The sequence below is a fragment of the Lepidochelys kempii genome, chromosome 7 (assembly GCF_965140285.1).
Source record: "Lepidochelys kempii isolate rLepKem1 chromosome 7, rLepKem1.hap1, whole genome shotgun sequence".
NCBI lineage: Eukaryota > Metazoa > Chordata > Testudines > Cheloniidae > Lepidochelys > Lepidochelys kempii.
Genome location: NC_136386.1, coordinates 19,623,061 through 19,650,784, shown reverse-complemented (window position 1 = coordinate 19,650,784; position 27,724 = coordinate 19,623,061). Strand labels below are relative to the sequence as shown.

The following is a 27,724-nucleotide window of genomic DNA, read 5'->3' as shown; positions in this document are numbered from 1 at the left end:
CAAAATAAACATGTTATTTTATTTCTTTACAAATTTTCAGTATAGAGTAGTGCATGCAAGTTTATTAACAAATGCTAGTTATTTGACAATAGGATGTCTTCGTTTTGCTTTATAGTGTAATCTCCACAGCAGTCCATATACAGATAAGGTTTTCACTTTGGAGATCACCTTTACAGTTAAGAGTTCTAGTCTATCACATTTAACATTGATTGAGCTCGTGAGGTACACTAGCATCTTACCTGCTTGTAAAAATACATTGTTACATGTACAATACATATACTTTAGTGTATTAGACTGTAAAACACAAACAATGCAGGATATTTGCAGCAAAGGAACACGCTTTCTCCCCTCACCTCCCAATGTAAAAAACTGAAGCCACGGAACCATTTTTTATTCTTAAATTGAGAGCAAAATAAATTTTGGATTGCAGCCGAGGAGCCAGTTCTGGTTTGGTACAGGAAACAATTTTGCCTTAAAAGAATAACTGCTAAATTGTTATGCTTTTAAAATGTAAACAATTCCATGCCTTGACTAATCTCAAAGCTACAGGGACATGCATCTAACCTGCTTTAATTAATCCGGTGCTAGCACCAGATGTGCATTTTTCAAGACATGCCATGAAACACCTCCCCACAATCAGTTACTATTTAAAGTCACTAAAGGAAATTTTATACATTTACGGGAAGGTATGCATTACTCTGTGCTTTTACTCAGACTGAAACAAAGCTTAAAGAGCCTACTTTTGACTTTCAGGCAGTAACATTACTTATGCCTGTTGAGATTTTAAAAAGGCATACATAACTTATTTAGGCACAACTACAAACATTGTTCTGTCACATAAGAGTTTGCATTTTCATATTCAGTGATCAATAAAATTTGCATGCTAGTGTTAGCATGGTCTGTTTTAACCATTTGCTCTATTTCATCTAAAATTATACACACACAGTTAGGCCAAAACTTTCAAACACATGTTCCTAAAGCTAAGCACCTAAACCTAGATTTAGAAAACAAGAGTGACTTAATTTTTTAGAGATGCAGGCACGTGCATCTTCCATTGAAGCAAATTCTGGTACCCAAATCAAGATTTAGGTGACCAACTTTGGGCACTCACACTTCAAAAGTGATGACCTTCATTCATGTGGATCCTAACAAAGGCTCATACCTGGCGCTTAAAACACATCCAACCTTATTTTACATAAGGCAATCAAGTTTGATTCACTGATGTAGATTCACACTCTTTTAAAGGAAGTGAATCAAGTAGTAAACTGAAGTACTGAAGGGCATTATACAGCCACAAACTTTGTCCTTCAACTTTTTCACAAAATTTCAGTTTAGTGGCTTTTCTATTGCAAACAAGATTTCTGTTCCCTAAGTGCTATGTAAACAGGGTTCCAGTCTCACAAAACACACACATGATCATTCTGTCACCCAGAGTTTACAAAGGAATGTGCAGGTTCCAAAAAAGGAATTAGAAATTGGATGGTTTTCCCTAATGTTTTATTTTGCAGTGGTACTGCGCTTTCTTCCTGAAAAGAGGGAGTTAGATGTTTATTTTTATAAAAACTATTCACCTCTGAACACAGCTCAGACCCCTCTACTTTTATTCTGCAATTTATGGCCAGTGCAATGGCAGCAGCTTTAAAAAAAAAAAAATGGGAAAATGAAATGGCAGTATAGAAGGCTTTTATATTTAAAAAAAAATCTCAAATACACCACCTATGAGATCAGTTATCAAATTTGTTTTTAAATCCCTAAAAATCCCTTTACATATTTGCATTGCACAAATTGATCTGTAGCTTTTATATTCTGCAGCTCAAAGAATCATAGCAGCCTGCTTTTTAACAGCACTTTCTTGTAGCACAATAAGGCAGTTGAACTAGCTGTAACAACTTGCACGGTGTCATTTCCACGGGAAACATCTGATGCACAAAAATTTTAGAAAATAATGTTGGTCACTTATTAATGGAAGTCCAGTTTTAAAGGCTGACCTATAATATTGCAACAAAACCAAAGGAAGAAGGAAAGATGGCAGACTGATGTCTGCATTGTCAGATTTTTTTGAATCATCTATTTCCCTATTAGCACTTTCCCATTTTGCCCAGAAATAAGCATGTGATGATAATCAACAATTTAAAAAAATGTTGTGACAAAGTTCATCATATTTAAAGTTTGTATTATTAAACATGTTTGAGAATAATATAATAGTATTAGAATATTCAGTTTTATTCTCCCAATCCAAATAGTAGTGGAAAGACCTAAATGAAAGTGCATTGCACAAAATTCAAGATTCTTCTCATCCTTCCCTCTTGTAACCTGTGCTCCTTATTTTTAAATTCAGTCTGCTTCATCCTCCAGCATTAACAGTGGACTATAAAGTTATTTTTATGTGGTCATATTATTGCTTCAGCAATTGGATTTCTCTTTCTGCTTTGCTAATGTGCGCTTCAGTTCCTTTAAGTTCTCTGTCAGTACCTCCACCTCATCCATCCGTCCGCTGTGTTTGGCATCAAAAATATAAGCCTTGATATTATCAATCTGTTGGAGAAGGAGTTCTTCTTCTATAATGTCCTCTCCTGAGATTTCATCATCATCAACTTCAAAAGGATTGGTAGAAGACAACCCTTCAAATGGATTACCAGAACTCTGAGCATTCACAGACTTTTGAAATGGATTTCCATTATCTTCAAAAGGATTTGGAGCACAAACAGTTGCCTCATTTTTTTGCTGATCTTCCTCCTCATCTTCAAATGGATTATATTCTTTTTTATCACTGTGCAGGGCTTTGGTGGGCAAAGAAACCACCTGAGAACTGCCACCAGCCAATGTGTTAGCAGGGTCTTCTTCTACTGGACTAGTATCTGCCTCATCTTCAAAAGGGTTTAGGAACACTGTCTGATTTTGGTCGGTCTCTCTGATGTACTGTAGGGCATCTCTGGGTTTTGTTGGGAAGACTGAGTTCTCTTTAGTTACCTGTTTCTGGACAGCATCTGGAGACGGAGTTTTAGAACTTAGGCTGCTTTTGATCTGAGTGGTATCTAAGTCCAAAGCATGTGCTATCTGGTTCAGGTTTTCTTTTCCAGATTCATGCTGGTGCTGCTTCACTTCTCTGAAGTCTAGAGAACGTGTCCTTGAGTGTTGAGACATTGCTTTGTGTTGTTCCCTTTCCCACTCCTTCTCACGAAGGACCTGAAGCTGCTCCCTCTGCATCTCTTCCTCCTCTGCCTGCCTTTTAGAAAGCTCAATAGCTTTCAGAGTTTGCTGCTGATCATATTCATCTTGAAGCTGTCGCAGGTTCTCTTGCAACATACGGACCTCATCTAACCGATTAGCTGCCTTTGCTTGCTTAATAAAAGATGTAATATTGTCAATCTGCTGAAGAAGTGGGTCAGCTATTTCCCTTTGGCGAGGTAAGCTAGATGTAGGTAACCAACCTTCAGATTTCTTTACTGTGCCTCTTTTTGGATAAGGTACCTCACCATTGGGTGCAGCTGTGGATCTGGAAGCCAAATCTTTCTGCTTTTCCTCCAGTCTTCTCTGTGTTTCAAGTGTTGCCTAGCAGAGACAAGATTTAAAAGGAGACCTATGAACGTAAACTCCCATTTTTGCCTGAAATTTCTGTGCCTATATGGTTCCAACACCTGAGATTATTGTAACTGAAAAGTGTTAGTCACTTTTTGAGTTATTTTGTGCAGTTGACAGCATTTGTATCAGGTCAGTTTCCCCTTTGCTGAAAAAACTCAAACATCAAAGGACCAAGAAAACCCTATTTTAAAAAATTCAGTGTGCACTATTTGAAGGTTGTTCCATCAAAAATGAAATATTTTTTAAAGTAATTTTAAAAAGTTGACAGTGTCCATTTCAGAACTGGGCAATATGCACAAGTCTCTCAAAAAGGGAGGATTACTGCACTACTTTGTTCTGTGACTCATTATTTAGATTATAGGAGCAACGTAACAGATTTTTACCCATTTCTACTACAATTGGAGGAATGTACAGGGCTCAAATAAGATATTAATGTTAAGAGGCTTGTCTTGGTGTCACCCTTGTGTTCTGTGTTGATCAAACAAGACAAAACTCAGAGCCACAATTTAAAATCTACACTCAGTAATTTCCACCCAAAAACTAAGATCAGGTTGCTACAGACCTTCTGACCTGCAGTTATGCCTGGGGCAGTATTTGTATTATGCAGAATATACTGTTCCTCAAACAGTAACAGCCTGTTAGTAGTGGGGGTTAAAATACCTTTTCCCATCCTAGTATTTGCAATGAGTTCAGAAGGCCAATTACATGGAGATACTTCTGGATCATACAATGATGTGCCCATCCAAACTCACAACATGAGCACATCCCAGAGAGAAGCAATTATCACACTTCAGAAGATGCTGGAGTTCCTAACAATAACTAGATGGTTTTTTCCTTGAGTTGATTAGGAGTTTCACAAATCAACTCAAATCCCACCACAGCTGCCTACATAAACCCTCTCCTGCTCTACACTAGTAGTAGTGTTTATATATAAAGTATATAACTGTCATCCTCTTCACTGAAGGTTGTGTGCACTTACTGAAAAACGTGCCTGATGAGACTGCAAAGAGCAATCCTAATTTGATTTGGGTATTAAACTGACCAAGCCTGTCTCTAACAGATGCTCTTGTAATGGAATATCACACAGTATTAATTTAAAGGAGTCATAAATATAATGAAACCTACAGAAATCATATACATTAAATCTTAGACCAGAGGGCAAATGTGTTCTCCCTCAGGGAAATGCACTGAATTGAAGAAAAAGATTCTCATTCCTCTCTCTACTCTTACCCCAAGACATACGCAGCCTGCTCTTTGCTATTGACTCCTTTCTCCTCACAAGACATGCCCTTTCTCCCTCCAGGGAATACCAAAACCTCATTCCACAGGGATCCATAGAGAAATGGGCCAGTTCCTGAAAGACTAAATGAGACACAAAATCCAGTGCTGCGAACAGTTACTCACGTACACTGAGGCACAATGGAGTACTAAATGAGTAACTAATACAGGTGTGTGACTGCAGGAATAGGTCCTAACACAGCTAAAGCTAGATCCACATCCTCACCTGTTTTTCCATGTGCAGTTTTCTATCAATCTCCTGTTTTCTTCTCTCTTTCAGTTCTTCATACTTGTCTTTGGTTGGCAGGGACATCAGACCCAACAATTTTTCCTAGAGAAGAGTATAAATAGTAAAATACTACTGATAAACTGCAGGTTTTTAGCCTACTCAAAAACAGAAACTCTATTTAAAGAGTAAGGTGATCTAGTGCAGTGTTTCTCAACTTTTCTATACCACAAACCAATGCTCAACAGAAAAAAGTTTCCCTGCAGCAACTTAATGCTCAGGAAAATAATGAAAGCACATCTTGGTACGAATATACACTATTCTGAAATAATCGGTTTCTGGAGCACACATTTTAGTCTAATATCTCCTCAGAATTAATGAAAGTCTGAAAAGTTTAGCTTACAAAATAAAAAAAATAAATGAGTTTTCTATATATTGGTACTTAAAATATTAATAAGCAAAAATTGGTGAAACTAGATGTGTAAAGTATGCTGTCATTTCAAGAAGAGCAATTAAACATGTTGCACAAGTGTACAGTATTAGGTTTCCAACACAAGTTATCTTCATGCCAAGGGAAAGCCTTAAAAGGCTCATCAGGTCAGACTGCAGGATATTCACCATTTAAATAGCCTGAAAAGTTATTCTTCTCCAATACGTAATTTAAGTCTAGTCATGGTTCCAATTTTTGCTTATGAAGAGAAAGCAGCAGAAGAATCACATATGTGCAACCTATGCTTTGTTTACCTGTACAAAAAGGGTAGCTGAGTATCTAATCATTCTCTGAAGTTGTAGAGTTTTGGGATGAGGTTGAGGCTCTTCATTCAAGCCTAGACTCAAAATCTTCTTACTGAATCAGAATACGCATACAGTGAATAAGTACAAAAATAAGGGCCAGGAGTAAGAAAAATTCAAAGATCCAGGTGTTAGAGACACACTGTCAACCTACATTCAGACAGAAGCATGATTTTTCTTAATATATTAGTACTAGGGCTGTCAAGCAGTTAAAAAAATTAATTGCACTGTTAAACAATAATAGAATAGCACTTATTTAAATATTTTAGGATGTTTTCCACATTTTCAAATTTCACAGTACTCACTTCATATTTATTTTTATTACAAATATTTGTGCCATAAAAAACAAAAAAATTGTATTTTTAAATTCACCTCATACAAGAACTGTAGTACAATCTCTTTATCATGAAAGTTGAACTTACAAATGTAGAATTATGTACAAAAAAAACTGCATCAAAAAATAAAACAATGTAAAACTTTAGAGCCTACAAGTCCACTCAGTCCTACTTCTTGTTCAATCACTCAGACAAACAAGTTTGCCTACATTTGTAGGAGATAATGCTACATGCTTCTTGTTTACAGTGTCACCTGAAAGTGAGAACAGGTGTTCGCATGGCACTGTTGTTGCTGGTGTCGCAAGATATTTACAGGCCAGATGTGCTAAAGATTCATATTTCCCTTCATGCTTCAACCACCATTCTAGAGGACATGCATCCATGCTAATGAGGGGTTCTGCTCGATAACGATCCAAAGCAGTGCAGACTGACACACGTTCACTTTCATCATCTGAGGCAGATGCCACCAGCAGAAGGTTGATTTTCTTTTTTGGTGGTTTGGGTTCTGTAGTTTCCCCATCAAAGTATTTCTCTTTTAAGACTTCTGAAAGCATGCTCCACACCTCATCCCTCTCAGATTTTTGAAGGCACTTCAGATTCGTAAACCTTGGGTCAAGTGCTGTGGCTATCTTTAGAAATCTCACATTGGTACCTTCTTTGCGTTTTGTCAAATCTGCAGTGAAAGTGTTCTTAAAGCAAACAACATGTGCTGGGTCATCTGAGACTGCTATAACATGAAATATACAGCAGAATGGAGGTAAAACAGCAGGAGACATACTATTCTTCCCCCAGGAGTTCAGTCATAAATTTAATTAACAAATTATTTTTTTAACATGTGTCATCAGCATGGAAGCATGTCCTCTGGAATGGTGGCCAAAGCATGAAGGGGCATACAAATGTTTAGCATATCTGGCACGTAAATACCTTGCAATGCTGGCTACAAAAGTGCCATACGATCGCCTGTTCTCACTTTCAGGTGACGTTGCATATACAAAGCCAGCAGCATTATCTCCCATAAATGTAAACAAACTTGTGCGTCTTAGTGATTGGCTGAACAAGAAGTAGGACTGAGTGAAACTTGTAGGCTCTAAAGTTTTACCATTGTTTTGTTTTTGAGTGCAGTCACGTAACAAAAAAAAAAAAATCTACGTTTGTAAGTTGCACTTTCACAGTAAAGAGATTGCATTACGGTATTGTATCATCTGAATTGAAAAATACTATTTCTTTTGTTTATCATTTTTACAGTGCAAATATTTGTAATAAAAATAATATTAAGTGAGCACTGTACACTTTGTATTCTGTGTTGTAATTGAAATCAATATATTTGAAAATGTAGAAAAACAAAAAAATATTTAATAAATTTCAGTTGGTATTCTAATGTTTAACAGGGTGATTAAAATTGTAATAAAAAATGAATCATGATTAAAATAAAGTTTAGTTAGTCGCGTGAGTTAACTGTGATTAATCGACAGCCCTAATTACTTCAACTAATACCTAAGATTACTGAAAAAGTTTACAGAAAAATATTGTTCAATTGGTTAATTCGTGCCTTTGGCAGCACTTTATGTATAGTCACTTTCACTATAGTTAATCTCCCACGTGAGTGGAGGTCACACAGTAAGAGGGGAAACAAATATTCTTACAAATTAGCAAGTGAACCTGTAAAACTACAAAATATGGATAGGGTGGACAAGAATACTATTTAAACTTGTTTTTAAAACTGAAAATGAAGCTGAATGTGTCCCTTTAAGTAGACAGAGGTGCTGTGCGCATAGCAGATTCATGACCTAGCATGATTGGTTTTTTGGTTTGTTTTTTCATATTCTCACAAACTCTATTAGAAGAGGTGATTTTTCTTTTTCTGTGTTTGATTAAATTAAGTACAGTACATTTCAATTTCAAACATTGTGTCTCTAGTTTAACCCATCCACTAAATAGTTATAGAAATCTCTCTCAACAGTTTGTTCCTTACCTTAAAGCATCTATTAATTCATACACTTTCTGCACCTCCACCCTCAGGTCATTAGCATGTTCAAGATTGTAGGTCATCTCCCCAGCACTAGGAAAGAAAGAAAGAAAACACATCCTCATTTACACTAAGTTATGTCTTCCAAGCAATCTATACAATAGTAAGAATTAACAGGAGGCCTTTTAATATTACTTATCTCTTCTGTCAGATAAAAGGACTACTGCAGCTAATAAGATTTCAGGGTGAATGTTCTATGTTAAACTCATAAGTGAAAAATTTCTTATTTGCAAAAATGAAGACAATGGTTAATTTGTGAATTCTAATGTTTCACAGAAGAGGTTTACTGTATGATTTTGCCACAGCTAGCCTAAAGTCAAAGCCCTTTGGGATAGCATCTATTGTACTTGTCTGTAAAGTATTATGCAGACTTCTCAGATGAAATTCTGACCACTGACTTAAATAGGGCCAGAATTTCACTCATACTGCATAATAAACATTCACTGATTCAAACCCTCTACCTAACACCCTCCCCTCATTTTCACAAACATGTAACATCACTGGTACATCACACCGATGTACAAAGTATCTCTCCAGGCCACCTAGATGAGATATTTATATTTAGCTTCAGACATTTTAGACTGTCATCTGAAATCTCACCAGAATTAAGCTAAAGATGAAACCTGTCAACTCTAAGATATGCTTTAATAATTTAGGTCATTCACATTTACTAGCTTAGCTTCAGCCACTGAGCTGTGTCTAATATTTGGCTATAATGAAATCTCAGTGTCTAATATTTGGCTGTCCTCAAATTTCAATAGAGAATAGGTTGCCAGTTTTAATTACTGTAGACTTTGTATTAAAAACAGATTTTTAGGGGGAAAAACACATGCAAGAAAATCACACAGGCTTACTTTAATGATTCTGCCATCTTTATGTATTCCGGAGCCTTCTGGTCAACCTTCTCCATGCAAAGCCGGAGTTTCTTGTTTAATCAATCAATAAAATCAAGAGATTAAAATGCAGCTCTCCAATATTAGCTATACACATACTCTCCTCACATAAAAAAAAACAGACATTTGTATGGCATAAACCTTTCATCTGGGGCATGTGCATGTGAGAGTTTAGCGCTGATGAATGCTCTCAAATTGACTACCTGGGACAATGAGGTCCTCTATTTATTATCCACACAACAAACGCAGAATGCGCAGTAGCACAGCAAGCTTCCCTACACTGCCCCACCACTGAACCAAGTTCAGAGACCATTTCTAGGGCTGACGGTGTATATCTGTCATCATGACTTCTTCAGTCCTTGGCCTCTCTGCTGAGATTGCTGACAAGAGGACCAATTAGCGCTAACTATGATGTTCTGATATGTGATATTGACATCTAGCCACTACGAACGGAACTAAAACCCGTCAATCCATTTCAGAGACATCACCAAAGAGCCATCAGATTATGACTTTTAGTCACTAATGACTTGGACTGTATTTGAACCCATAACCTAGAACCAAAAGGCTCCTGTCATAGCCTATTACTAATTTCCTGAGCCATCCTGTTCACCTGCCCTCCAGCCCCCATACAAGAAACAGTTAAAAGCAAAAGGCATAGATTCTGTACAATCCATTAATGTAGTGCAGACACACAAATACGCACATACACATTTCTTTTAAAATGCATTTTATGAGCAACCCAGCTGAGGAAGACCAGAATTTAGGGGTCACCTCAAAACTACTGTCTCTAGATGATTAGAAATAAAACAGGTCACAAAGTGAGATGCTTCTTCATCAGGCTAGGGAGAAGGAACCAATTATTACACAGCCCTACGTACATTTAGATCCCAGCGAGTGGACAGAACACCATCCTGTATTCCATTCTCCTAGAGTGGTGAACAATGAATGGTCCACGGATAAGGGAAGTCAGATGAGGGAGAATAAGGCAGGAACCACCTATAGTTCTATGCCATCTCCCACACCCACCCTGAGCAGGTAATAGGTTTTATTTTACCTCATAGAGTTTCACAATATCCGGTGTGTATTCTTTCTCATCAATCTGTTGCTCTCTTTTGAGTAGGGTGTCTTTACAGTGCCTACAGCAGCGGATTCTGTCATCGTCCTTCTCATCCAGAACTGAGCTCACACTGCTTACACTGCTAATGCTGCCACGGCGGGAGCTATGGATACTGTTAGGTGAGGAGTTTGGACTAGTATGAGAGGCCAGGGCCTCTTTGCTGGCACTGGTGAGTTTGCCTGAAAACCACACACACAAACAAATGATTCTGTAATACCCAAAAGGCCAGGGGTTCTCAAACTGGGGGTCATGACCCCTCAGGGAGTCACGAGGTTATTATGTGGGGGGTCACAAGCTGTCAGCCTCCACCCCACACCATGCTTCACCTCCAGCATTTATAACAGCATTAAATATTAAAAAAAAAGTTTTTAATGTATAAGGGGGGGGTTGCACTCAGAGGCTTGCTGTGTGAAAGGGGTCACCAGTACAAGTTTGAGAACCACTGCAGAAGGGAATGAATATTTCCAGTTTCTCATTGGAACCAAATTGATACACATGTTCTACACATGTCGGAGAGGAAACCACCTTGCTAGGGAGGAGGAACTAGCTATTGGGACATCCTACATCCCTTTGTAAGTAAGCAGTTTATCAGATTAGCAAGCCGCTAATCAGATAGATGAGGACCTTATGTTGTAAGACTCTCATATCCAATAATAATTACCAAGATTATTTATATATTAATAATTAGCCAGAGTTATCACAGCTCCTCTCTGGAACTATAGGACGGGCCTGAAGACACAAAGGAGAATTAAATTAAAATGACTGTATGATCAAGACCAATGTTAATCAAGTGATTTTGTGAACTAATCCACATTTAACTCATAAAAGGGAGGATAGTATTTTTGTCACAGTAGTGTCAGTGGGTTCATTACAGACTTGATAGCTGACCACCGCAGAACACTATCCACCTGTCTTCTTCCCACTGCTCTCTTAAATAGTCATTAGTTCTAGCAGACCAGAATATAAGGGCTGCAGCAACAATTTGTCTTGTTTAGTCAAAGCTACCAGGTGCTACAGCTGCTAGGAGAAGACATGGTGTAGCTGTCAGAGCACATCACTAGGAACCAAGAGATCTGGATTCTAGTTCTGTTTACCTGGGTCTAATACTTATCTAGCCTGCAGTAAGGCTTAATTCATTAATGTTTATAAAGCACTTTGAGCTCCTTGGAAAGATGCTACAGAAAATGAAAAATTACAATATTAAAGAAATTCAACTGCACCACACTGGGAAATCTTGGGAACTGGGAATACCAAATGGAGAATCATAGATAGGAACCTTTGATGAAAACAGACATAAGCAGCTCAGATGGAAAAAGCTGAACCCCTTTAGTTGGTGTTCTCAAAGAGAGGACGACAGGAGTAACTCACATCTGCCCACTGTACTCACTCGCCAACGGAAGGCTGACAAGCTCCATACACTTCTTGCACATGATAGACCCACAAAGGCGGCAGTGATGACGTCTGTTCCGAATGCTGAACTTATTACCACAGTCTGGGCAGAACGGAACATCCTGATCATTGACCCAAGGCACAACAGACTTCTCTATAGCTGTTCATGGGGAAACGGACACAAAAACACTCCACCTTAGAACCACCATGAAATCCATTTATCAGCTGGTGTGAAACATCAGGAAAGTTAGTTTGATGTAAGCGTGTACCAACCTCTTATTTTAGCTGACTCTGTATTTGTTCTGTCAAATGACGTAAGCTGGCAAAGGACACACAGAGGAGTTAATCAGGTCAACTGCATGCTTCTCATAAGACAATATTTACACACCTCAAGAATGGCATTTTTAACAGCTTGGACTGCTCAGTCTTGACAGCATTCTCTTATGTACTAAAAAGGTAATCCGTCATTTACAGCAACCTCCCTGTACTTTCCCCACTATTTCTACAGCAACACTGGTGTAAACAGCACATGACACACGTAAGCCAGGTGCCTGACCTGAGGACTCTCACTAACTTCGATGAATACAACAGATTGCTCTTGTATATTCTTCCTACAGCACCCATCATCACTGTACCTATGAAAAGATACAAGTAAACTAGAGCTACGAGACAGGGTCCATAACAGAATATGAATAATAAAAGATTTGGTGCAAAAATATGAAGCAGACAGTATGGGGGAGGAGCTTAGCACTGCAAAACTAGAAGAAAATAGTAAAGGGATGGCACTTGGCCCATTGAGAAGAAGAAGTTCTTAAAAGTATAATGGACAACATGGAATAGGGGCATTAACTCAAATTGAAAATGGAGCTCTTAGTACAGGACACACAAGAAAATGAGAGCCAAAAAGGAGAATGTATGGGAGACAAAATATTTATGATTAAACCTTCAACATTTCTGAAACAATTTGGGCATTACACAAATTGTGCACATTACAGATTCAAACAAGGTTTTACATCAGGTCTTCTATACATTCACAGGAATAAACAAGAAGTAACAAATTTACCTTTTCTAACCTGATTATTAATTTATTGACTTCAACAACATAATGATCAATTCTAGCTGCTCGGTGTTTCTTGAAATCAGAAAGATGACTCCTCATGGCACCTGGTCAGAAAAGACAGATTAAGAAAGTCCCCAGATTCAGTCACATAATCTTGTAAATGTCAGTTTAAAAGAAACGTTAATCTCTTTTCACTGTTTGCTACTGAGGTTCAAATGGAATTTTAAAGACAGATTGGAATCCTGTTTTTTAACAGCACTGCTTTGAATAGAATTGTAGATTAAACCTCTTATCTGCAAACTGGCTTTAGTGATAAACGGAGCACTCTACTTCTACCACTAAAATTACTAGCATTACTTTAAAGACAGCAAAAGCAACCAAAAAACCTCTTGCTATTACTCTCTTGATCCCTCAATTACCAGTCAACAACAGCTTACTAAATGTAAGAGTTACTTCCTTTTCATTTGCTGACTACCACTGGAATTGGGAATAAAGCTGTCAAACAGATATTAAAAATGTATGCAACTGCAATTCCTCTTTCAGATTTCTAACTTCCCTTTTTTAATCTTCAAGGATTTTAAAATCTGACTGCCAAATACATAAGAAAAATCAAAACTGCATAATCACTTCAAGAAAAGTGCAATTCAACACAGCTCAAGATGTTTCTCCTGGTTCATATTATATTCTCAGATATGCGGACAAATCATGAAGTAATTACTTTTTTCCTGTAACACTGTTGATGGAGCAAGAAATCAATGCTGAGGTTACACTACAAATATTTGTTCATAAATATAAAACAGCATCTGTCGCTTCACCTCCTCATACTAGTGCAAGCCAATCATCACATACAAAATATGGGTCTCTCTGAAGACAAAAATTCCTTATGCCTTGCTGCTGAAAGAATAAAACATTCAAAGCCTAACTGAACAGTACAATACACCATGAAGCTCACCAAACTTAGGCTCTGGCAGACCAAAGGGACTGAGTTCCAGAGGTGTAGGTCTGCCATCAGTCCTGTGGGATTTCATCCCACGACCCAACAGCAAAAATGCCCCATAAAACAGTAAGCATAACAACAGAATACAGCATAAGAGGCAGTCTCCAATAATGATATTAGAAGTAGTTCGAGGTCCAAACAAGATACCCTTGAACTTTAAATAAGTCTTTGATATGGACCTGAGCTTTACCAAGCAGGCCTGTCTCTAACAGTGCCGGGCCCCCGGACCTCCCCCACAAACTCAAACCCAAGCAATACAGAAACATTGAGAAAATCTGAACCTGAATCCATACTTAGTAGCTCAGGGACAAAGTAACACATCTGTTTTTTAAAATGTTACTCAAGAGCCTGAGTACAGTTTAATAAAACAATACACAAGGCATCAGCTCTCTACACAGTGGACCAAATTCTATGTAGACTTACAATCTGTGCAACTCCAATGAAATCAATTGGATTGTACTGAGTGTAAATTAACAGAAAACCTGTCCTACTACACATGGCTTTCCTGTTTTCTTACCCAGTTCTTGGGGCTCCCACATGTATGGATCTACTCCACCATAACTGAAAGACTCGTATCGCTCCTGAGCTCCAGTATCAGTTCGGTCATCTCCATCTCGTTTCAATAGCTTCTTCTTTGCTTTTTTGGCCTTTTGGACTAGATCTGAAAAACAGATCGAACACTAAGCAATCAGTCCCTGAACATTTGTCATTTGAAGCCACTATAAACTTCATCTGCTCATTTAGCATAATTCAATTTCCTTTAAAACAATAATAGTTTTCCTCCTTCATAAAAATAAGCTGGCCTGGTGTACAGAACCAGAAAGCATCCCCATACTTATGTCAGACAGCGGTGAGGCTGGACATAAGGAGATGCTTGGCATTCACAGCTCCTGTTGATAAACTGGAGTTACAGGTGCTCAGCACTAGCATCAGTGTTTGATGACAGAAAATTATGCAAAGAAATTAATCTAAATAGTGAACTGTTGACTAAAACATCATTGCAGGGGTCCAATCCTGCAAGTGGTGCACACTTTGCAAGTGTTGAGGACCTCTCAATTCCCAGTAATTTCTCTGGAAGATGAGGTTACTCAGCACTTCACAGGATTGAACTTCAAGGGAGAGAACCCTGTCCAAAGTCAACTTACTAACCCAACCCTAAGGAAAGCTACAAAATAATGATCAGCAAATGCCTTATTATCTTCATTAAACATTATAAAGGCAGCTACTTAAACATACCACTATCTTTAGTGCAGTACCTTTGTTTTCGAATATTCTGCTTATAAATGGCATTGCTTTGCAGTACTTAGTTACATTCTTTGTAAATTCACACAAAAAACCCACAAGTAAAAAGATGACATTTAGCAATATTGTAATAGTGAACATATTTTAAATATTAATGAATTCTACCAGACTACTTCACATGAGATGAATATTACTGAGAGGGGGGCATGGTCTAGTGCAGAGGTGGGCAAACTCCAGCCTGAGGGATCGTCCTACCCTGCCCAGCCTCTGAGCCCCCAGCCCCGCCCTGCTGTCCCCCCTCCTCTTCAGCCTCACCTCGCAGTGCTGCCAGCACTCTGGCCCGCCGCTCCTGTCAGGCAGTGCAGCTGGCTCCAGCATGGTAAGGGGGCGGGGAGGTTGGATGATGGGAGTCAGGGGACAGGGAGCAGTTGGATGGGGAGGAGGTTGCAGGAGGGCAGTCAGGGGACAGGGAGCGGGGGAGTTGGATAGAGGGTGGGGTCCCGGGGGGGGGGGGCGGTTAGAGGTAGGGGTGTGGATGGGGTCATGGCAGTCAGGGGTCAAGGAGCAGGGGGGGTTGGATGGGTCAGAGGTTCTGAGGGGGGTGGTTAGGGAGCGAGGGCCAGGCTGTCTGGGGAGGCACAACCTTCCCTACCCAGCCCTCCATACAGTTGCGCAACCCCAATGTGGCCCTCAGGCCAAAAAGTTTGCCCTCCCCTGGTCCAGTGGACCAAGCAAAGGACTGGGAGTCTGAAATTCCTGAGTCTTCATCTGTATTGCCACACTTGCCCCTGAGATATTGGCCAAGGCATTTTAGTATTCTGTTTCGGCTTCCCCCTCTGTAGAGATATGGGAATACTTAGCTACTGACACATGGGGATGTTATGAGAATTAATCAGCTGAATGCAAAGAGCTCTGAAGTTGAAAAGCACTGTAAGTACTATGATAATATTGGTCAAATTCTCTTATTTGGCTCAACCTGGTGTGAATATTAATGTGCCAGTTAAACCATCTTCCCAATTACCAGCAGCTCACAGGAATACAGTGTACCCTGACAAAGACTTATTTTTCAAGCAATCTGTGAAATTAAAACACTGGACAAAGTACTAGATATGAGAACACACAAGTCTGATTCACTTAGCAGCTATTAGAGTGTAGGTAAGCAGCCTATTATGTGGAAGTTACTGTTCACTGCAGTGAATTGCCTGCAGACCCTCCCACATATAGTATTTTAAACAGAACAAGTGTCACATTTATCCACCAGCTAGCAATAATTACATTTTGTCCTTCTAAAGCACCTTGCTTCCAAGGATCTCAAAGCACTTTATACAAATATTAAGACTCATAACAGCTGTGGGTTGAGGTCACAGGTATGATTAGCCCCATTTGACAGATGGTTAATTTGAGGCACAGAGGATTAGTTTCACATAGGTTCAGAGTCAGTTGCAGAGTTAGGAATACAGCCGAGAAGTCCTGACAACCAAGACTTTCCTCTAGACATACTTCATTTCTAATATTACTGAAGTGTGTCACCAAATCTATCCCCTGGCTGTTGGCAATAACTAAGAGGGTGTGCCACAGATCAGGGGGGCTGCTAGGGGTTTATACTGTTTTTATAGACAGGAGCCAACCTTAACTTTCCAACCACTGCCTATGCTGTAGGAGGAGCTACAGTCACTAGTCCAACCAATTAAATAAGAAAACAATTACTATTAGCATATTACAGATGAGCATTAGTAGCAATCCTATAATTAAGGTTACGTTGATACTTTCACTTAAAATTAGGACTAAAATCCCTGTTTCACATTTTAATGATGAGACAGTCTCCAGTTTATCACAATTACTGTTCAAAAAACAAAACGAACTTTTCTAGAACATTTTCTGGATAGAATACTTGATAACTATACAGGTAAAGAGAAAACTAAGAAATTACAGTTTTGAATTTCAGCCTCCAGGGTTTTTTTGTTTTGTTTTTAGCAGTTTTGGTTTTTGTTTTGTTTGCAGGACACAGGGAGTAGCCCACAGCCACTCCAAACTACACACCATACATCTGCAATACCACATCCCAGAGACAGGCACTTTTGACATTTAAAAAGTATACAAAATAAAAATTATTTCCCTTGATGAAGTCATCCGGAATAATTTAAGCAACAGCCAGAGCCAACGTGTGGCTAATATTAATGTTTATTAATTCTGTTTATAAAGACCTTTGAAACCCTCAGGTGAAAGGCTCTATAAGAAGTCCCGAGTTAATGGGGTAACTAGGGCTGGCTTAGACTTGCTGCGGCCTGGGGCTGAAGCCTGAGTCCCACCACACAGGGCAGAAGCTGAAGCCTCATGGCTTCAGCCTTGGGTGGCAAGGCTCAGGTTACAGGTCCCTTGCCTGGGCCTGAAGCTTTTGGGCTTTGACCCCCCGGCCCGGGGTGGTGGGGCTCAAGCTTTCCGCCTTCCTGCATCCCAAGCAATGGTGCTTGGGTGGGCTCAGGCCCACCTGGGTTCATGTAGTAATTTTTGTTGTAATAAGGGGGTCACAGTGCAATGAAGTTTGAGAACCCCTGCCTTAGTGAATCACAGCTCTTTATCAGGTCAGTACCACTAAAGTGGATATTAAATTATTTATATTACCAAAGCCTTAGGAACCCTAGTCATGGACTTGGACAACATCATGATAGGTGCTGTACAACCACATTAGCATCTTAGTCTTTGCTACTCTGATATCTTCATAGAGAGACAACCCAAATCTGCATATGCAAACAGTGAGGAGGGAAATCTGTGAAGATTATTTTGTTCAAGGAACTGGAGTCAAGGGGTTAGAATATGATAATTCAACACTGTTGGTTCCTGAATGCTTTTTGCTAGCATATATATTAAACAGTTTCAATATGATTGTAGACAGGGGCCTGAGTTAGCACCACCAGCAGCTCCTCAATGGCCACTATTTATTTCTTTGTCTGTGAAGGGAGGGAAACTTGGTTTCTCTTTGGCCAGATTTAACCTTCAGGTTATAGGTTTAGTATCTTCACCACTGGCATAACTGATTTACACCACCCTACACAAACAGCCTTGATTTACACCAACTTACATAAATAGCCTTTGTTACACTTGTTTAACAAAGCCTTGTTTAAGGCTTTCCAGTCTCTTGAGCTGTGAATTTCCAGTAAAGTCCTTGTTTAGAAATATCTATTTACTATCAAGCTACTATCTGGCAGTTTCTAACGAATATTGTAGGATAGAAATCCGTCACACAAATAATATATAACAAGTGAAAAGTGAATAGTAACATTATAATGCACTTCAATAGTTGTCATACAGTATCTACTAAAGATAGAAAAGTTATGTGATTGCATGGTACTATCATTTGTCATAAAAAGTTTAACACATATATTAATGCGTCATGGGATACATGCAAATTGGAAACCTGCTGTACTTTTCCTCATTGTTATCAGTTACCCAGCACATCTCAGTTAAAATTTACAGTCAAAAGGGCTACCTGAGGAGTAAGGTACTACTCGACACAAGTGAAGATATAATCTGGTTTAGAGATTTTTTCTTGTGGACCACTTCTCCTTTCAGTCATAATGGCATAGACCCATCTCCTCCATCCATTTCCTACTGTGCAAACCATCTCCCATCTCATTCCTGATCTCATAGATAAGGCAAATTTTTTCTCACAGAGGTCACGGAAGCCTGTGACTTCCTGAGACCTCCATGACTTCAGCCCGCGACAGCTGGGAGCTGCAGGGTCCCCTGCCTCCCACGTCGGCTGGGAGCTGCGGGGTACCCTGGGGACTTTGAAGGTTGGACAAAAACAAGAAAAAGTATGGGTTCCTCATGACTATCAGAGACAAAAGGTTCTTTCACATCCACTTCATCTCCCCCCACAATAAAAACAAATAAAAAGTTTAAATTTAAAAAAAACATAGTACATTAACACAGGCCCATGTAAAAAGCATATATAAATGATTGTCTTATCCATCCACATTTAGGACACTTTGAACTCAGCAAGAAATCACTTAGAAATATTTCTGATGTGTAGTTTGAATACTACTCCCCCACTTAATATAAAAGCAATTTTGTTGTTTTCTACGCTAGGGTGAGTTTTACTGGATATGGCTTGACATGAATAACTATGACAAAGTAGGCAGATAAAAACAACATCCTTAAAAATGCAAATTAAAGAAAAATCTGAAAAAGTGTGACTATTATATTTTCAATTAAAAGGACACTACTGAGATAGCAGAACCCAAAATTTAGGTGTTTTTTGTTTAAAAGCAAAAAAACAGTCAGGAGAGCTAACAAAACCTAACACAAGGTCTCTTTTTCTTAAACCAATGAAAAGAATATTGTTGTTTTGGTTTAAATATTCCAGAGCGGTGCTTGCAATTCCAATACTACAGCATTGTGCGAGTGCACAAGAACCCCAAGAGCGAAACTGACTAGTCTACTTTAATTGTCCAAACTGAGTGAATGGCTAAAAGCAAATGAGCCGCTGAAGTGGTGAAAAGTAAATCAGATTTATAAAACTGAATTTTAATAATCTAACAGGGGCTAAGAGTAACAAAAGCTATGCTTTTAAATAAAAAAGATTGTTTGAATATATGGCTTTTAATCTGTGTCCTTTTAAGCGGCAGTGTCAATTATAGTTACAAATGATAAAAATTCAAAATTAAGGAAAAACAATTAAGCAACTTTCCAGAAAAACACTCAAAAGACTGTTTCTGCACATTTTACTCTACACATAAAATGAAAGTGTATATGAACAAAAAGCTACGAACAATCTTTTATCATCACAAAAATGGAAAAGTATGATTATCTAAACAGAAAAGAAATCCAATATAAATATACTCAAGGCACCCAACAATTAAGCGGTTTAATTGACAAGTTCAAGGCATCCACATTGTAGTCAGCTGACAAATCCAGTCAATTTTTGACATTATGCCCAGGGAAGTTACAAGGAAAACTGCTATTAATTCTAACACTATAAATCATCCATGTACTGACAACTTTCACAAAAGTGAAAAGCCAGCATTTTCTAACTTGGATGCATAAAATTAGGCATCTGAAAATCAAGCCACTTATTTAGGTGCCTAACTTTAGGCAAGCAAGGTAGAAAACATTTTTGAAGCTTTCTGTTGGAAACTGTACAGTAATTATTCTTTGGCCTAAATCCATTTACACATAAACCAACCCTACTCCTAACTCATTTTAATCAATATTTTAGTGAAGTGAAATTTATAGGTGAGATGCTTTTAGGAATCTGTAGTACAACTTAAAGATTTTTCACTGTATGGAATTTTACAGAGCAGAAGTTAAAGCTGCTGTCATGACTCTTACTTCTGAGCTGTCCTTTGACATCTCTGTCCTCGCTTGAGTGTTCTTCTTCATAGTGAGACTGAAGCTGATAGAAAGACTGCAGATCCTTCAGGCACAGTGGACACAGAAAACCCTCTCTCACTTCTACAGGGTCATCAAATGGAGGAGGGTAGCTTGATGCCATGGTGTTTTGTTCACTCGTGGGATACTGCTGTCCCCCAAGTCTTAGCAGCAGTGGAACAGCAATATGCTGTTTATGAGCATTATGTCAGATGAAGCAACTGAGCTAATGAAAAGAAAGTGCCATCGTCCCTTGTAGCTTGTGCAAAACAGCACTCTGAAAGAGATCCACAGAGCAGTTTTAAACAGGATGAACAGTTTTAACTCAGTAATTCTCTCTGATCTTTTAATACTGATACTTTTAATAATCCAGTTACAGCCTAGAACACTGCTCCACAGAGGACTGAAGGGCTCTCAACCTTTCCAGACTACTGTACCCCTTTCAGGACTCTGATTTGTCCTGCATAACCCCAAGTTTCACCTTGCTTAAAAACTACTTGCTTACAAACTCAGACATAAAAATACAAAAGTGTCACAACACACTATTAATGAAAAATTGCTGACTTTCTCATGTACCATATAATTATAAAATAAATCAATTGGAATATAAATATTGTACGTACATTTCAATGTATAGTATATAGAGCAGTATGAACAAGTCATTGTCTATATGAAATTTTAGTTTGTACTGACTTCACTAATGCTTTTTATGTAGCTTGTTGTAAAACTAGTAAATATCTAAATGAGTTGGTGTACCACCTGGAAGACCTCTGCGTACCCCCAGAGGTACATATACTTCTGGTTGAGAACCACTGGACTAAATCACTACTTCACCTCTTCATATCACATGGTGCACAGGACCCTCAAATATTTTGTGGGTGGAAAAAGTGGACCCTTCCTTCAGGCAATACTTTGGCGTAACACACAAGTTTCTCATAAGCTCCTTCACTTGGGAAGAAAACTTCTATGAAGAATGACAAGGAATGCTAAAGGAAATAAAATTGTGTGTCTGACCCAGAATGCTTGGAATACTGGAAGCATTCTGGTAAATATTTTTAGCAGTACCAAATGTGACAGAGGACAATTTCCTGGATACACTGTAATGAATTAAGTTAAACCTTAATTAAGTTTAATATCTTTGGGATCCATTGTATAAAAATGTAATTGTTTGTGTGTTGTTACTGTATGATTGTATGTAAATTTTCTAGGAGACTGACTAATGTAAACCTTGGGGAAATATTAGGAACTTCAAAGAACCGTTTGGGACAATGGAGGTGAAGTGGGTTTCCCAGGTGGTACTTGGGAGGCTGTTCAGCGTAGAAATACTCCCTGGGAAGGGACAGAGACATGCGTCTCCACCCAAAAGAGGTGTCAGCCAGGGGTTTGAAGCCTGAGCGTGGGGTGCTTTTGCTGGATCAATGAGGGGAAATACGGGTGCTGTTGCCCTGAACTGATGCCAAGCCAATGTACTAAACAGTTGAATAGGACAGTGAAGGATCTTTATTGCGGAGAAGAGTAGGTCAGGAAGGTAGGCACACCTAAAAGGGAGGCAGCCTGGTTGAGGGTCTGCTTCGAGGAAGGAGGTAGATCTGGTCCAACATGTGTTTGTAGTATAACTTCCTGACCTGCTCCACTGTATTCAAGAAAGGGCTTAATCTATTATTCTTTATCTGATTCTAACTCCTTCCTACTCTGTAATTTAGTTTCTGTTTATGTCCCTGCCTGTACATTACATTGCTTTGTCCCAGATATTGTTATGCCATTAGTTGGCTCCCAGCTGTTGGAATTCCTTCCTAATGCTCTCATCACCTCTTATCTCGAATATTCACATCTCGATACATGAGAAAGCTGCTTTGAAAACTATCATCTCACTTGTACATAACACTTTTTATTCCCAGAACAATGTACACATCCGAACTCCACAACACGCTTGACATGCAGCCACCTCTAGGGTGGCGCGGCCAACAGCGCAGAGCAACACTGCCCCAGTTTGTGAAAGGAAGCGAGGAATGCCACACCCGACTGGGTGCGTGATGGGCATGTAAAGTGACCCGGCCGCGGCCCAAACCGGGACAGCCTGGCAGTCGTGAAACTCTGCCAGGACCAGGTGACCCGCCTGCGAGACCTGCAGCCCCCGCCCTGGGTTCAGCCCTGACTCCCCGGCACCGGGGCGCTCCCAGCCGCGCGCAGGCAGCAACGTCAGCACCCCACCCGCAGCTCACCCCACTGAAACGGGCGGGTGGGGGGGGACTACAATACTCTGGGGCCCGGCAGCCGTTACTCGGCCCCGCCCACTCCCGTGAGCGAGCGGGGAATCCCCCCGCCCTGCGGCGCAAGGCAGAGGCGGGCGCGCGCCCCAGCCAGGGTGCGGGCAGGGGCTCAGCCCCGCCTCACAGGGAGCCCAGCCCGGCGGGCGGGAGCTAGGGGGAACTCGGAGCCCACCCCGGGGCGGGTCTCACCTCGGCTCCCGGGCGCGAGAGGCCGTGGCCCAGCCGCGTCTGGCGGCGCTCGGGGCTCAGGCCCAGGATCCGGGCAGGACGAGCGCCGAGCCAGCGATGAGGGAGTGAGGCGGGTTCATCCGGGACAGCAGGGAGGGGCGGGGCCCGGCCGAGGCGCCGCTGCCGAGCGTCGAGTCATGGATCGAGTAGGAGGGGCTGCTGGGAGAGCAGGGAGGCTTGCAGCAGAGCAGGGCCAGGGCTGGAAGGGATTGGGCGGGGAGGCCAGGGCCTAGGGCAAGGTGTACCCTGGGCTAGAGCATGGGCAGGCTAGGGGCTGTGATCCCTGTGGAAGTGGCATTGTCAGAGCCCATCTCCAGCATTGCCAGCCCGAACAATCATGAGATTGAACAATGGGGAAGGGCAGGGGTGGCTGGTTTCTGGTTTCCGAACCTTTAGGCTACACTCCCGGCACATTTTCATGCTTTTCTCTGCAACCCTGAGGGCTGGGGACTTACTGTTCTCATTTAAATGAGAGCTGAGATTCTCTTGTAATCAATTGTCTTCACAAGTTGGGGCCGTGAGCAGAACATCGTATGCTGCAAGGCTTATGATAAAATTGCGAGAGTTGGCACATAGCTCCCAGAGCTGGGGTACTACGCAAAATAGGACATATTACAAGAGTGGAGATAAAATTGCAAGTGTTGGCAGTACTGTGTCTTGCTCAGCCCCCTTCCCCTTTTGGAGTAGCTTTGGTGGCCATGGTGGTGAGGATGGGAGTGTGAGACAGAGATTCCCACCTGAAATATCCTATAGTCTAGGTATAGTTGGCAGGAGATCATAAATTCTAGGCTTACCTCTTCCACTGACTGTGGTTAATTCTGCAATTCACAGTCTTGTTACTGAGCATACCGGAAATAACCCAGGTTGCTAACATTACAGATCCAAGTCTCATTCTCTGATCCACCCTGTCATTCAAAGAAAGTATGTCAAAGCGAAATGCTTGACTGTGCTGTCCACTGGACCACACTTTACTCCCAGAGCCAGTAGTAAAACCCAGGAGTCCCAGTATTAAATTTTCACTGCTGCCTCACAAATAGTTGTGTAAACCACCAGCAAAGTGTGTGTCATGTCCCTTTTCTGATACCAGTTACCACCTTATCTCAAGTGGAAGAGGTCTGTGCTGTGGATCTGAAGTTTCCTGGGTTCTAATTGCTAATACAGGTGTGGAAAAATAGTGCATGATCATGTAAACCTGTGTCTGTCTTGTATGTTTAAGTTGTAAACTCTATAGGGCAGGGACTGGCTGCTACTCTGTTTGTACAGTACCATGTCTAATAGGGCCCCATTCTGGGTTGGTCTTTAGGCACTACAATAATAAACATGATTATTATTATTCTATCAACTACTGCCTCTTGCGAGGGTAGATTTACTACAGCAAAGGAAAAGCTCCTTTTGTTACTGTAGTCAGCATCTGTAGTACAGTGATGTAGCTACGGCGCTGGAGTTGGCCACTGAATAGCATCCCCCTCTACCACATGAATCCCTCACTGAGGATGGATTGTGGTAGTGGCCCTTAGGGACTACATAGCAGCATGGTTCCAAAGAGGGCCCTGCTGTGGGGATGATCAGGAGAGACCTGGCCTCTGTCAGTGTCCTAGTGTGCTAGAGCACTATCAGCAGCACCCAGACCACTGACAGTGTTGTAGCTTGAAAAAGGCTGCAGGCCCAACTGGAGTCTATTATACACTTTCTGTTGGGGGACTGTGAGCACCTGGATGGTAATCAGTGGGGTAATGAAAGGATATAAGTCAGAGGAACAGGAAGCAACTGTAGGTTCAGATGGTGAAGTTCTGAAGATGGGATGGCTGGGTCTCCTTGCTGTAAGCCTGCATCATAATGAGATAATTTGTAAGAAAATAATAAATATGTATCTTAGTGAAAGGATAATTTGATGTGTATTTGTGACCATGAGACTGTGGGAACTGGCCAGGCAGTAGGATACATGTGGTAGTGACAGATGCCTTGTGACACCAAATTTCAAGTCATTTATAGGTTTAGGGGCTGAATGTGTTGCCCTTCTGGCAAATACTATCTCACTCTCTGGCTCCTTCCCTAATGAATGTTTCACAGGAACTTGAAAAGGAAAGATGTGTGGTGTGCAGGGGCATTTTCAGTTGTCCACATGGGACCCCAAAATCAGTGCAAATGGTAGAGCAGCATCTTTCATGTCACTGAATTTAGCCCATTTTGCTGTTGGACAACTATCTTACAAATTCCTAAATGGAAATTAAAGGCACAGAACTGATCTGATTTAGCTGTAGGAATAACTGCTTTTTTATAAATAACCATACTAATTGAATTTTTAAACATCCACTTTCTTGTATCCATTACTCCCCAATCTTTGAAACAGTACAATCTTGGTTCAGTTATGTACAGCAAATCAAACAGCTATGAAAATAAATGCAGAATCCCAGTTATGATCACTTTCCTGTTTAGCATGGAAAGTGCAGGCTCAAAACCTATTTGCTCTGAAAAGCAGAGGAGAGATTTTTATGGTGCTGTGAAAGAAAGAATTCCCCCAGTCAGATACTGCTCCCCCATGTTAGAAAATTTTATTATATATAATAAACTGTTAGCTGATTTTTAAAAGTGTGTATTCTTTTATACTACGAGGCCACACTGATCAAAAATTCTGAAGAACTTGAACAGTTTAAAAAAAAAACTATTTTACTGGTTTTATTTTAAAACTTAAGAAAAAGCCTCAGCCCATATGGACTGGAAAGAGGGAAATAGGACAGTAAATTGCTGCACTAAAGCAAGACATGACAATTGAATTAAGTATAACATAACAAATTTGGAGGACATCCAACTTCACTGCTTATCTGTTTTTCATCCTGTATAGCTGCTTATCTATTTATCTGTCTAAGCAGTGTTAGGCTGCTCTTTACCCAGGTGTCTAGGGGCCATATGTAAGGGAAAAAATTAAAAGAACGAGAATGAAAATGGGATCAATCTGGAGAACTCTTTAACTAGCTTATTTGTCATGCTACTATTGTATTATACAAAATACCCTCTAGCTTCTTTGAGTCTTAGTGGTAAATAAATGTATACATTTTAATTACAAATTTAATAGAACCATGAAGATGTGTGCATGCCTTACATCCCCAGTTCTGCAATTGCTTTTGTGCTGGTGGATCCCTACACCTGTGCGATCTCATTGAAGTCTATGGGAGTCTACCTCTGCTGATCGAGTTTCAAGATCAGGCCTAGATGAGTAAATATCTGATTTTATTACTGACCTTTTTCCACGCCTCTCCCTTTCCCTGGTAGTTGTTTACTGACCTCATTTGTTGTCTCACATCTGTAGTTAGCATCTTTCTCTGCAAACAATGAGGCATGTTAGTCATCAGCCTGAGCATTTGCAGATTTGAGCTCTAAGGCCTTAGTCCTGTGACTTGATCTACCTGGTAGGGGTCAGCCTGTACTGATCAATTTACAGGGTCCAGACATTAGATTGTAACCTCTCTAGGGCAGGGAGCATGCCTTTACTTGTTTCTGTAAAGCACTGTGATGAGGGTGTCTACCACACACAGGGCAGAGCTTGTAAATTAGGGTAACTAACCTGATAGGCTGTCCCTGGAGAAGAGCCAGGGACTGAAGGACTGATTGAAGATGGAGTACAGTTGGGGAGGAACAGGAGGGACTGGTATAAAGTCAGTAAATTGAGAGCAGAAAGGTGATTGCATTAAGAAAGTCTGTAGCCACCTTTTATGCATTAGAGGGAATCCAGGGAAAGAGTAAGACCCTGGGAGCCTGGCCCTGAGGGAAAGGCATACCCACAGAGAGAAGAGTGGAGAAGAAAGCCTAGGGGAAGCAAGTAGGAAGCAGCCCAGAGGGAGAGCAGCAAATCTGGGGACTGAGCAGATTTTGACTGTGTCTTAGGGTCCCTGGGCTGGAATCTGGAGCGGTGGGCATGCCTGGTTCTCCTACTAGCCACTGGTGGAGTGGTATTGTCTGGACGGCAGGTATAGTGAGACTCTATACTCCAGAAGGGGAAATCACATAGTGACCTGGCCACAGCTCCTGGAGTGAGAGAGGGACTTCAGAGTGAGAGAGAAGATAACAGGAAAGAGACTGCAAGTGGATGCGTCAGACCTGAAAGAGAGAATTCCCAGAACAGCCAGGAAGAGGTGCCACTGGTGGTGAGTGAATACCCTGTGACAGGCATCTTACCCACTTTGGGGTACTCACATAGTAATAGAAAACCCAATAAGAGGTCAAATGATGGCCTTCCCACAGACAAGTGCCACACTGGAATAAGCCAATGGTGTTGTGCCTCTGAGCCAGAGATAATTTAACCTCACAAGTGGCATCTCAGTCAGGTAAATCCTAGTTTCCTAATTACATATTAAACATTCCAGTGATGTAGATGAAGTGGATTTGATTATCACACTCCCAGGGAGAGATCTTGGTATTATCTAAATTTATACTAGGCAACACAAGGCATTTATGCAGACAGTATGAGTCACTGGGCGAGGAAAATGAGTCTGTGTAAATGCAGTCCTTTTTTTTTCATTGTTACACCAGAAATTGTTTGTTCCCACAGAACATGGCTACAGGGCACAGACCTCACTTAAGTTGGCATCACTCTCATTAAAGTCATCATGATACGCTAACAAGAATGTGAACAAGAGATGGGCTCAAGATGCAAGGATTTGGATCCAATTTTGGAATTAGCTGTTTGGTGGGGTTTGGATCTGGCGCATTGGTTCTCATAACTGAATGCTCAGACTGGATTTGCCATTGTCAAGTTCTTTGTGGGCAGGGACATCCTTAATACAAATGTCAAGGGGCTAATATACCATCACTGGATGGTAGTCACAATGACTTCAAAGTTGTCTCTTCTCCTGTACTTTGCTGGTAGCCTTTCATGGGGGAATATTGCTTGCAGAGCACTAAATAGCAGGAGATCATGGGCC

The 27,724-nt window shown here is 40.6% G+C and overlaps 1 protein-coding gene across 2 annotated transcripts; it reads right to left on the bottom strand.

Annotated features, from left to right (window-relative positions):
• On the bottom strand, nt 1–22,881 carry RBSN (rabenosyn, RAB effector). Of its 2 annotated transcripts, XM_073351277.2 has the most exons (12): nt 22,767–22,881; nt 20,269–20,584; nt 14,213–14,356; nt 12,702–12,802; nt 11,912–11,957; nt 11,637–11,798; nt 10,187–10,428; nt 9,094–9,164; nt 8,186–8,272; nt 5,831–5,933; nt 5,087–5,191; nt 1–3,552 (listed from the first exon to the last, which is right to left on the bottom strand). In XM_073351277.2, the coding sequence occupies exons 2-12, from the start codon at nt 20,429–20,431 to the stop codon at nt 2,404–2,406; spliced, it is 2,373 nt and encodes a 790-aa protein (XP_073207378.2). In that variant the 5' UTR covers nt 20,432–20,584; nt 22,767–22,881; the 3' UTR covers nt 1–2,403. The 2 variants fall into 2 exon arrangements, with proteins under 2 accessions (XP_073207378.2, XP_073207379.2); XM_073351278.2 differs by lacking the exons at nt 14,213–14,356; nt 20,269–20,584; nt 22,767–22,881 and having other exon boundaries at nt 11,618–11,798; nt 12,712–12,794.
• Nucleotides 22,882–27,724: the final 4,843 nt, after the last annotated feature.

Bases quoted from the DNA above. Each gene is read 5' to 3' on its own strand.
- RBSN (XM_073351277.2), bottom strand. From the start codon at position 20,431: ATGGCATCAAGCTACCCTCCTCCATTTGATGACCCTGTAGAAGTGAGA. The intron at 14,357-20,268 runs GTAAGAGTCATG...TCTGTTTTTCAG, and splicing joins TGTCAAAGGACAGCTCAGAA to ATCTAGTCCAAAAGGCCAAA. The intron at 8,273-9,093 runs GTAAGCCTGTGT...TTTCTTTCCTAG, and splicing joins AAGATGGCAGAATCATTAAA to TGCTGGGGAGATGACCTACA.